The sequence below is a fragment of the Mauremys reevesii genome, linkage group 11, assembly GCF_016161935.1.
Source record: "Mauremys reevesii isolate NIE-2019 linkage group 11, ASM1616193v1, whole genome shotgun sequence".
NCBI classification, from domain to species: Eukaryota; Metazoa; Chordata; order Testudines; family Geoemydidae; genus Mauremys; species Mauremys reevesii.
The window spans coordinates 17,055,428-17,068,105 of NC_052633.1; the positions used below are offsets into that span (position 1 = coordinate 17,055,428).

Sequence of the window (12,678 nt, forward strand, 5' to 3'; positions counted from 1 at the left end):
ACATTGTGCTTTTTTTTGGATCTCCACATTCATTCAATTTTACAGTCATCTATATGCAAAGGCTACTAAAGATGTAAAATATAAAGGTTTTGGGGGTTTTGTTTTTGTTTTCTGTAACTTGGGAAACGCCAATGTCTATGCAACGATAATAACAAAACTTTTCAATGAATGGAGTCAGGGAGAAGATATAGTAAAGTATACACAATGAGACAGATAGCATTCAGTCTCATTTGGGATTAAAATCTCTAAGGCTGACAACTTGGCAAAATGCCACACCAGTCTCAGTTAGTTTTACAAAGGAAATATGGATTGTTTTTACCCTACTTCTGGTTTAACAGGGTGGTAAACTACTGTTGCCTATCAGAAATTTTTTTTGAACTTTGTTGAGTTGTAAAAGGGCAAAACGAGACTGGATGGCTAAGAAGATTGATAATACAAATGGAGGTTACGTACCTGTAACTGGAACTTTGAAATGTGTGGTCCCTATCTGTATTCCACACATTGATACACGCGTGCTCCATGCACCTGAGGCTGGAGATTTGTAGAAAGTAGTGTCTGTTGGTCATAAAGGGCAGTGTGGAGCAATGCCTTCTCTTACCTGGAATAAGATGAGCTCCAACACAGAAGGAAGGAGGTCAGGTAGTGGAATACAGAGAGGAACCACACCTCTCCAAGAACCTCCATTTCTTCGAGTGCTGGTCCCTATGTGTATTCCACATGTGGGAGATTGGTAAGCAGTATTCAGACAGGAGGAAGGTGCGAGAATGCAGGTGGTATAGATGTCTGTAACGCAGCTGTATACAATGTTGCATCTGCTTAAGTAGTCTAGACTAGGACATAATGTTTCATTAAAGGTGTGGATAGGGCTCCAAGTAGACATCTTACAAACATCCAGTATTGGTACTTCTCAAAGAGATACCATTGAAGTTGTTCATGCTCTCTTGTAGAATGGGCCCTCAACCTGTCCAGGAGAGGGATATGTGCCAACAATAGAATGATGTTTCCATGCTGTGCGTCCTGGGCCTCCTCAAGAGGTATCTGGAGCTCAGCTACCAACCTCTGTAACAGTTCCTGGACCACAGGAAGTACATCAGGCAGAGAACGGTAATTGCCTCACTGAGTGAGGAGGATGACACACCTGGTAGGACCGATTTCATCCTCAACAAACTCTGATGGAGCCAGTTGGTAACAGCTGGGAGAAGAGCATTGGTGTGATTGTTGCACAGATCCAGGTCATCTATTGTATGGATCCCATGGGGCTCAGTAAGACCAATAGGAAGGTTTGACCACTGGGGGGCCTCCAAGGGATAGGATACCAATGGTCCCCTGGGTATTTGTAATGAGGAGGAGGAGGGCAATTCCAATACCTCCTATGGGTTCTTTCTGGTCGTGTGTCCCTCGGGGGCCGAAGGGAGGAGAGGGACTCATCTGGACGATCAGATTCATATGATGAAAACGAAGGCTCTTGTTCTAACAGCAGTGCCAGTGGTACTGGTGGAGGAATGCTCCAACTTGTAGATGCAGTAGGGGAGAAACCTTTCTCTCAAGGTGGTTTCTTCTGGTGCTGAAATGTCTCTAAGGAGGACTGGGCCTGATAGAGGAGGAGACTCTGGATACGGCAGAGCAAAAATATCCTCTGGAGAGGTAAAAGTTTCAGTCCTTCCTGGAGTTTAAGGAGTCCCTGAGGTGGGGGGACTGACAGATCCGGGTTGTATAATGGTCTGGTATTCAGAGGATCCCACTAGGCGTGTGCTGGAACTATGTAATAGGGGTCCACTGTGAAGCTCCCAGACGGGGCCGGGAGGTGCTGATCTTTTGGCCTATGGAAACAAAGCCACTACAGTCGGATACTTCTTCCTTTGCGCTCCTCCTTCTTGGATGGAAGATTTATGCAGACATAATTATTTAAGGTGAGGATTCACCCATCTTGGACTGAGGCAGGAAGAAATACTTCTTAGAGGTAGATCTGGATGGGGATCTGCCCTTACGCTTCTGGTCATGTCCCCTTCTGAAGAGAGAGTTTTTGGGCTCAACAGTTTTGGCCTCTACTCTGGAACTTGTGGTCAGGGAGCAATGCTTGCAGTCTGAGGCTGCTATACAGGGGGTTCTCCCCAGTCTGGATCTGACTGACGTTACATGGCATTCTCCCTGAGGTGCTTCCACAGATGAAGCTCTCATCTCTCATGGGTTTGAAGACAGAGGAAGTGGCAGATGCTGCATTTGGTGGCAATGTGAGCCTCTCCCTAGTAGTAAAGGCAGCACTGGTGTTCATCACTGATGGACAAGGAATGGGGGCAGCAGATACCGTTCTTAAATCTTGGGACTTGTAGCATAGTTTAGTTCTCCCAGCAAAGAAGGACTAACTATACTAGCTTTAAAAAACAACAACACTAAAGTCTAAACATACTAAAAACTATTTACAAAATATATTTACAGAGGTTGAAAGTAGAGGAAGATCGTAGCTGACAGAGAGAATTACAACTCAGGCCATGTGGTGGTAAGAAGGAACTGGAGAGGTGTCAGTCCACACTGTCCTTTATGCCCTCAGTTTGGAGCATGAGGAGAGCAAGTGCATGGGTGCGGACCAATGGACACTACTGGCTACAAATCTCCAGTCTCAGGCACATGGAGCGCATGCATATACCCACATGTGGAATAAACAGAAGGACCAGCATTCGAAGAAGACTATAGAGCTTTATACCTCTGTGTTGCCAATTCAAACCCAATCCAGGCTGGTAGCGACAAAAGTTGTTAATGATCTATGTGACGCAAGTTATTGATTTCTGTCCAGTTCATAACGCAATAATGGGCACCCTTCCCAATAGCTCCAGGCACAGAGGATTGACTGGAGATGGAGCACTAACTACTCTTGTGTCGACACCTGGGTTTGTTTTACACTATTTTTGGCTTAAAAGGATAGGGCACTGATGTTGAATGAGGCTCCAAATGGGCACAACTATCTACTTACGAGGGTCTAAATTATTATCTGAGCATGAAGAATTCACTGAAGACAAGTTTTAACTTTCCCTAAAAAATGGTTACCTACCTTTTTGTAACTGCTGTTCTTCGAGCTGTGTTGCTCATGTCCATTCCATTCTAGGTGTGTGCACGCCCATGTGCACAGTTGTCAGATATTTTTGCCTTAGTGGTATCCATAGGATGAGCTGTAGTGCCCCCTTGAGTGCCACGCTCATGCATTGGTATATTAGGCGCTGCCGACCCTACGACCTCTCTGTTCTTTCTTGCTGGCAACTCCGACAGTGGGGTAGGAGGGCAGGTAGTGGAATGGACATGAGCAACACATCTCAAAGAACAGTTACGAAAAGGTAGGTAACCGTTTTTTCTTCTTCGAGTGCTTGCTCATGTCAATTCCATTGTAGGTGACTCACAAGCAGTATCCTGTAGATGGGCTCGGAGTTCACAGCCTAGCGACTTGCAGTACTGCTCTACCGAAGCCAGCATCATTGCAGGCCTGCTGGATAAGTGCATAATGGGATGTGAACATGTGGACGGACGACCAGGTGGCCGCCCTACAGATGTCCTGGATAGGCATGTGGGCTAGGAAAACTGCCGAGGAATCTTGCACCCTGGTTGAATGGGAGGTTACGATCGCTGGAGGTGGCACCTTTGCCTGATCGTAACAGCAGAATATGCAAGCAGTGATCCAAGAAGAAATTCTATCCTTAAAACACCCATTTCTAGCTTCCTTGGCCTCTGGAAGAACCAGGCTGGACAGAGGAATGGGAAGACGAAGGGTGATGCTGTTTAAATTCTTTTTCTCTGTCCTTCTTCCTGTAGGAGCTGGACTGACACCCCAGGACCTTGATGGAGGCGGAGGGGGACGGAACAGCTTTCTAGCCTGCAGAGTGGTGTATAGGCTCAGAAAAAAGAGTCCTGCTCCCTAAAACGGGAGGTCCTGAAGGGTAGTCTGCATCTCCTGGGACAGTCCAGAGGACTGTAACCAGGAGCTGCGCCTCATGACCAACGCAGAAGCGACTACCCTGGCCACCAAGTCTGTAGCATCCCAGGTCATCTGGAGGACACCTCTTGCCACCTCTTTGTCCTCTTCCACCAAGGCAGCAAATTCCTGGGTTTGGTCCTGCGAGAGGTCCTCCTTGAACTTGCTGATGGAGTCCCACAGGTTGAAGTTGTACATGCCTAGCAGGGCCTGATGGTTAGACACCCGAAATTGCAGGCTGGCTGTCGAATAAATTTTCCTGCTAAACAAGTCTAGTCTCTTGGTATCTTTATTTTTTGGTGTGCCACTCACGTGGCCCTGCCTGGCCCTTTCGTTGACAGTGGACATGACCAGGGATCCCGATGGAGGGTGGGTGTACGGGGGATATAGTAATTCTCTTCTGCCTTCTTGGAGGTAGGCAGAATGGAAGAGGGGGTCTGCCACACAGAGTTGGCAATATTAAGGACCCCGGGGTGGACAGGTAACGCGACCCGGGCTGGGGTGGAGGAGGGTATGACATTAAAAGATGTAGTCGGACTCCTCCGCTAGCTCCCTGACCTCCAAGTTCATGTTGGCAGCCACCCTTCTGAGCAGGACCTGGTGCTCCTTGAAGTTGTCAGAGGTGCCCACTACCACTTTGTTGGGAGACGACGAAAATGACTGCACAGAAGGGGGAGGAGTGGCTTCCCCTTGCTCATTCGGGGACAGCTCCTTGGACATCGGGGCCTGCTGTGTCGCCCCTGAGTTGAATTCGGCACCACACTCCAACTCAGGTGCAGGCAGCAGCTTGTCCACTGCGGCCTGGGAAGAACAGTGGGAGTACACGATCGGCATAACAGGTACACCCCATGGGTTCCAGTACTGCCACCTGAGCAGGTCATTGCCCCTGCCTTCACTGCAGCAGCCATGCCAGTGGCGATTTGCCTTCGGGCACAGATGATCCTATTAGGGTCCGAGACCCCATGCTGCTGCCAGGAGTCAGGTCCCTGGCTGGACTAAGGGTCCAACCACAGCAGTACCGCCAAGCAGCTCCGGGGCAGGCACGTGGACTGACACAGGTCCTTTGCCTGAGACCTCCTTCTTCTGCAGTGCCTGGCGAGCCCGTTGACTTCAACTGCTTCTTAAGCACTGGGGAGGGGCAACCATGCCAGGTGGATTCCATTGCCGGTGATGCACTGCGCGCTGATACCGAGCGTGCAGTCAGATCAAGAGGGCTCCCAGGTAAGACGAAGCGCAGCCTCCGTGAGGAAGGCCCTCAAACAGATATCCTGCTCCTTTTGAATTTGAGGGCAAACATTTTGAGATCCTGCACTTATCCTTTCTGTGGGACTCCCCCAAACACTTTAAACAGCATTCACGGGGGGGTCACTAATGGGCATTGGTCAGCTGCATGATGAACATGGCTTAAAGGCTGGGGAATAGGGCATGCCTTGCTCTGAGGCAAAGTCCCATCCAGGACTCTAACTCCTAAACTACTACTCTAACACTTAACGTAAAGGTCTAGTTAAGTACCTATCAACTAACAACAAAGAAGACAGAACAATGGACTGTAAGAACTGCTAACGCTCTTGCGATGTAAGACAAGGCGCTCTGACCAACCATCATGGGCGGTAAGAAGGAACTGAGAGGGCATAGGGTCGGCAGCGCCTAATATACCACCCATGAACGCGGCACTCAAGGAGGCGCTACAGCCTACATACAGATACCACGAAGGCAAAAATCTCCAATTGTGCACGCACGCACATCTAGAATGGAATCAACATGAGCAAGCACTCAAAGAAGAATAATCCTTATTAATTGAAATGACTGCTGATGAGGAAGAAGATCCATAATGCTACAACTAAAAACCAGAAAAATCTGTAATAGTCCAATGGAATTTGAATAAAGCCTTTGAGGGAAAAGAAGGTTCAGTGAAACCATTTAATCTTCACTGTAGTGTCTGATAGTCAACAGATGTCCTGGCAGTGGCTTCATCCTCTAAGTGAAATTACCTTTGTTGGCCTGTTGAAAAGACAGGCACCTCCCCCTCTGAGTAAAAATTCTTTGTATTCTGCAATGCTGCATCTTGAAAATTTTCGGGAGTGGTAAACCCTAAAATGACAAAGAATCAATTGAGTAAATACCTCACTGAACCCAGTTACTAGAGATGAAAATTATAACCCTCCTTTGAGCTGCTCTAAATGTTTTTTGCTACAAGAGAGGTATACAACAGTCTGAGCAATAACAGCAGTTCAGTGGGAGTCCTTTATGTTTTGAAAAACAAAACAAAAAAAATCAAGCATTTTAACACTGTTTTGTATTTTTTTAAATTACATTTCTCTCTTTACTATATGAATCCATAGCAAGGATGCAACAGCGTCCCTGTAATCTAGCTATCATGTTCCTTCTCACTAATAGAATCCAATGTGGTGGTACCATCTACACCTCTACCCCAATATAACGCGACCTGATATAACACGAATTCAGATATAACACGGTAAAGCAGTGCTCTGGGGAGACGGGGCTGTGCACTCCGGCGGATCAAAGTAAGTTTGATATAACGCAGTTTCACCTATAATGCGGTACAATTTTTTGGCTCCCGAGGACAGCATTATATCAAGGTAGAGGTGTATTTGGAGGCTGACTGATTTCTCACTTCAGCTCCTAGATGGATTGATTGCATCACAGATCTCTCTCATTTCTTGCTGATTGTTTAAGATAGCCTTCTCTGTTGAAGACCAGTGACCCCGGATTAATTTTTAACACAAAAAGGTATCTCCACTCCAAAAAGCTGGTGTTCCTTTTGTCCAACACTCAACTCAAGGATCCAGGTGGAATCCTACTGGGTATTTTTATGCTTCACTAACTAGGTGCTACACAACTTCAAATTTGGGAGGAAAGATAGATAAGCCAGACAGTGCTCACATCGAAGTGACCAATGACTGAGTAGTTACAGCTGAAGAAACTATGCTCACTCTATAGTATGGTATCTGTAGGATCTAGCACTTACAAGGCATGCTTAGGTTGTGACAGAAGAGTCTACCAGGATCAAAGATGAGACATTAGGCCCCAGTTTCACAAGCAGTTGATTAGAAAAGGACAATTTAACAAAACCTGGCAGCTCCTAAGCTCCATTTTAGAAAAAAAGAATTAGGCAGGCCTGTTCCACCAAGGAGGAAACCCTGCTCATACCCAGATATGCTTCCCTCTCAGATTTTACTAACACTCACCAATCATTTAGCTAGAAATTGAAAAGAAAAAAACCCGTCCACCTTGAGAGCAAAACCATAAGTATTTGGTGTTGTTGCCACTATATCTATCTATCTATCTAAAGGTGGGATCTGGTGCCAGTGCTGACTCAAAATGAAAAAAATAACAGTACAATTTCAAGAGTCAATAACAATATTTTAGAACATCCCCAGAACAAAGGTGTGCAAAAATAATGTTTTGAGTAAGAAATCCTAATTTGTAAAGTGAATATGAAGTGACAAACTAAAAATTAAAGAAGAGTGTCCAGTTAAATTTATCTAAGATGCCTGTTACTTCAAGTGCTGGAATTCTACTGTTTGCTGCATGGATAACATGAGCCGCTAGCTAAAAGAGAGGCCAAAGCAGAGTGCACAGGTTAGGGCTCACTCTATTTAAAATCGTCTGGTAAAACACAATGGGATTATTCTTTTTTAGAAAAACCACCATGACTTGGGTTGAAAAAGTGCCAATAAAATGTCCCAAGCCAACTCACAAACTTCAGGCATTATATTCCATTGTAGACATTTACCACTGCATGCCATTTTTCACAGATGTAGGTGTAAGCTGGTAACTTTCTTCACCAGTCTGGGGAATTATCAGCCATGCCCAAATCAGTCATTAGCCCTACATCCTGGCTTCATTTATCCAAACAACAAACTAATCTTCCATCTGGGGCTTTCTACCCAGCCACAACTCACAGGACTTCTCATCTACATCTAGAGTATCCCTTCTCTAGCAACTACTGCAGCTTCTCTCTGTAGTTAGCCCCTTTCTCAATCAACTCCCAGTTTCCTGCAGCAATTCATAGGAAACTCCTGTTCCATTTTCAGCTGCATCTGATTAGTGAACAGGGATGACTGGACCCAGGCCTCTGGCCCTTAAAGGGACAGACCACCCTATTATAGTACAGATATTAGAAATGGCATCCCGGCAAAACTCCAGTTTGGATTATACATTCTGCTTACCTAAATTCCCACTGCAGCTTCAATTGGAAAAGTTATTTTCTTACTACTTATCCTAAATTATTGTGTAGTATTATTGTATTCTGTTAAATACCTATTTTGTTCCATCCCAAAAGTGACTGCACTTCAGTAGTCGGTACAGTGATTCCTATATATAGTTTAAAATATTTACAAAAATGTTGGCATCCTTTTGGTATGAAAGAGATATACAAAGGCAATTTTAACTACTGTCAGGAAAACTAATAAAAACTGGACATACCAAAACAGTCAGTACAAATTCTCAGATTTTTTCTCTTCAGAAAGTTTGGGTTGAAGTAGCTCAGCTATGAAATCTGGTCTTGCAACATTTAGTCTTTGTTCCCTTCTATTCTGTCATTCTACACAGCAGGCGTTAGTGCTGTAATATCTGCCTGTTCTCGCATAGCTAGAGATTTGGTGTCTCTTCTCTTATAGGGAAACTGAGCAAGGGAAGTCTGGGCTGAAAGAACCTATGAGCTCCCCCATGAACTCCACTCTAAAAATATAAGCTAGAATCAAAACATCCCATGTTACGAGTCAATGTTATCTTCCTTAATTTTTGTATGTTTGAGTTGTTCAGCACAAATGTTTGTCCACACTGCTAATGTACTAGTTTTTCATCTAGTGCTGAAACAAATTTATAATGCTCAACAAATAAATACTTATGTCACAATGTGCACTCTGATCTCATCTCCAAAGCCCTCAGTTACTGATTATTACAGCATACCCTGTTTCCTCCATGATGCAGCCACCCCAGGATTCTATGCAGTCACATTCTTCTCAGACAAAACCAAACATACAAAAGAAAGAAGGAAATTTGTTATAAATATACTGGCAGCAAAAATAAAACTTTTTATATAAAGAAGGTTTTAATTAATATATATGGCAGTCAGATAACAGAAGCTAGCCTTAAAACTGGAATGTCCTTGTCCATATTATTTTTGTTCCATTTGCTTTGAATTATTATTAACAACATCCCAATCCATCAATCAACTTATGTTCATTGCATATAGAGCAGAAAGTGGTTGAATGAAAGGGGTTTATACTAGCTACATCATCTAAGTCAACAATGACTTATTTGTTAATTGATTAACATTACTCCTGTATTTTTAAAGTAAAAAATACAATCTTACAGTCTGTAAGACAAGAATTATATAGCGTGGACAAGAATCTGTTAAAAAGAAATACTGTATTCTGGATACCTCTGCAAACATTCAGTATTTCTGAACACAGAATAACCACATGTCATTTGGTAGGATTTGCTTCTTTTCTAGCCATGTTATTTACACCTTGGTCAGTTTTCCATTGTTAGGCTATTGCATCTATCTGCTGGGTAATGCTACTAATGCTTGCATTTCTACCACCACTTTCAAAAATTATGTTGAGACTCAATTTACTTGCTACTCTTTGCAAGACATACCTAAAACAAGGATACAATTTCTTGATTTTTTTTTAAAGGAAGGAGTATTAACCCACCCCAACAATGAGAGGAAAGTTGCTTCTGACTAGATTCTACTGCTTTTTGAAGAATTTGATGACATCTCCACTACACAACATATATCAATAGTTATCACACAACAGTACTGGAGATAGAATAGGAAGTAACTGTGCTAAGTAAAAGGAAATAATGCTGTATCTCAGATACATAGTATGGTAACTGCTAATTAATTGTGACCACATAATAGTGAAAGGAATACTGCTTTGACAAATATTTTGTCTTGGATCAGAGAAACTTGGACAAGCATGTCTGAGATACTCAAAATTGGGGCCTCATCCTGGACTCCTTGGGTCAAATTCAGAAGCGATACATAAGGTGATGAAAGTTAGATACTCAGAGCCAAATCCAAAGCCCACTGAAGTCAATGGAAAAACTCCAAATGGAAAATCAAAGTCAATGGGCTTTGGATCAGGCTCCCCTAGAAGTACTTACACCCACTCTACTCATGTGCTATAGTGTTTAAGTTGGGGTAATTCACCTGCTGTGGAGCAGAGATGTAAAAAAGATGCGAGTTAAACTACCATTATCCAACATTAATTTATATTTTCTTGCAGCTTCTTGGAGTTTAAGTTAGACTCCTTTGCACACAGATTCCATGTGACTTAATTACATCTATTCTACTTAAGTTAGAGGTAAGGGAGTCTGAGTGCAAGAGGGGCGGAAGTCTAAGTTAGCATAATAGGTTCTAAGTTACACCACTGTACACATCAATTACGAATTTGATCCCTGGACTCAGACAAAAGCATCACTGAAGTCACTGAGAGTGATGATTGTAAAATGAGTGCAAAGCCGGGTCGTGATTTATTTGGCCTTGATTTGGCTATACTCAAGTTTTGATTCTTATTGTAATTCTCCAGCGTATAACAAAATCAATTGCTGTATGTTGTTTATAGTTATGTTGATGTACATTTGTATGTAACCACACACTTTACAAAAAGCTTGTATGTTCAGCAAAAGAGGAGGACAGAAGAAGGTCAATGCCTAATGACAGTACATACTCGGTTTCCTGGTTGCTGGCTCCCACTGTATTCCCAGGTTCTGAGCCAAACTTTGTGATAATTCCTGTGCCATAGCCAATGGGAGGGCATACTGTTTTTAGAGGGGAGGATAACAGTAAAAATAGTACACAGTTAGTTACTGCAAATTATATTGCAACACTTCATTCTGGTTTACTACTAATTCAGTACCATATACAGTAATTTTATCAAACCCATGTGTGACTGCATGCATACAGCAAAGAAACAAAGGCCAGAGAAGCTGGTAACTGCCTTTAACAAGCAGTCAATCTGGTCTAATCAGTACCTTTCACAATGAAAATACAAATTTTTCAAAGCAAACTAATTAGCATGATATACACATTGGTCCAAATTCTCCTCCCAGTTATGCTGGTGGAACCCCATTATTGTCAACGGGGTTCCACTGGCTAACTAAGAGAAGAATTTATGTACAGGGCAAAGGTTTTGGGTAGCACAGATAGATCCATGTCATTACAATGGATTTTCAACAGCGTTGTTGCGTTTTTGGTAGTATTGTCAGAGGCTAAAACAAAGTGCCAAAAATAAGGATTGGTGAATTCCTAAAGAGGAAATTGTACATTTAAAACATTTTAAGAGAAAGAGTTACCTCATTCACTCCAACTCCTCTGGTCACAGAACAAACCCCTCCGAAGTAACTCAAGCTGCTCCTCTTGTAGTGGAATGTCACATTCCTTAAGAACATAAATACATTAATTAATTAAATAAATAAAATTAAATAAAATATACATAGGATGTTGAATGGGAAATTTAATGCAGTAAACTTGAATAGGGCACCCATTCAGTCATCTAAAAGATCAAATTCCCACATAACAATATATGTTGTGCGCATTAGTATTCATTTAATATCTATTCATTTAGAGACAAATTCTCAATGGTAACTGATTCACTTTTAAAATGGAACACATCAAAAGAGTGAACTAGATGAAACTTGCAACAAGGAGACACTTATTTTGTAGGTTTAGCCCCACCCTCAACCTGCAAACAAAAATCAGAAAGTGCAAATATATCAGATGTTCTTAAAAGAAAAAAATGATGCCATTTTCATGAGAAGACAAAAACAGTGAAAATGTTCCAGTTTATTGTAAGTTGTCAAGAAAGAATTTCTGCAGTAAAATATATGTAATCAGTTTAGCACACCTCCATTGTGATGTTCTTAAATTAAAATCATGATACTAATTCATTATATTTTACCTTGACTCATTTTATTTCAACCTATTTAAAATTTGTATAGAATTCAGTACTTTTCCTGTAGATGTATTCTGCCATTTTTAATCTAGGCCTACATCCACCTCATGTAATCAGTTTTTTGCTACATAACAAATGCTACTGTACCATGTAATGACATTCTCTAAATAGATTCTTTTTTGTAGAGTGGCTAATACCCCATAGAAATAAACTGTATGGTTTTATAAAGAATCTTACAACTATTATGGATAATAATGGATCCACACCTCCAAGGGGCCCTGAGCTTCAAAAATTATTCTTCTCCTACAGGGGAATTTCTTGCCCTGAGTTCTTGTTAAACCCCCTTCAAAACAATGACATTCCAGCCACAGAGGAGGAACTCTGAAGGCCAGGACCTTATGGCATTTGGGTTCTGAGGAACAATGTTATGCACAGTCCTTCGCTGATGTCTCAACAGATTTCTTCTCCAAATGAATGAAAGGAAGCTAGGATGCAACAGAAAGGGCTGTGCAACCTGAAGACGGCTACCCAACTGACAGCTCTACAAACAGTGACAAGTGAAAGGGACCCAATGGCCTGGAAAACCTCACCCACACAATAATCAATTTAGATGAGGGACAAGAGAGCCTCCCCTTACCACTACCACCACCACCACCAAATAAAGCCATAGTATCCATTGCTGGACCTTTCCTTCTCTTCCCCACCCCTGGCATTACCACAACCCTATGATTAGAAGGCTAGATTTTGGAGCACATTTCTACATTTTGGAGAAGATCTTGCAGCCGCCAGATT

At 42.6% G+C, this 12,678-nt stretch overlaps 1 protein-coding gene across 12 annotated transcripts in view; it reads right to left on the bottom strand.

Moving 5' to 3' along the window:
* ADAM23 (ADAM metallopeptidase domain 23) overlaps window positions 1–12,678 on the bottom strand; it is a 199,921-nt gene that overhangs the window by 64,317 nt on the left and 122,926 nt on the right. For all 12 annotated transcript variants that reach the window (XR_005586049.1, XR_005586050.1, XM_039493898.1 and 9 more), the window contains exons 12-15: window positions 11,288–11,372; window positions 10,663–10,753; window positions 8,894–8,942; window positions 5,950–6,049 (exon numbers count right to left, since the gene is read on the bottom strand). Coding sequence is in view for 10 of the 12 variants with exons in the window: in XM_039493898.1 (XP_039349832.1) it covers window positions 5,950–6,049; window positions 8,894–8,942; window positions 10,663–10,753; window positions 11,288–11,372 (325 nt within the window). In the remaining 2 variants the exon portion in view is untranslated. The remainder of the gene's footprint in view (window positions 1–5,949; window positions 6,050–8,893; window positions 8,943–10,662; window positions 10,754–11,287; window positions 11,373–12,678) is intronic.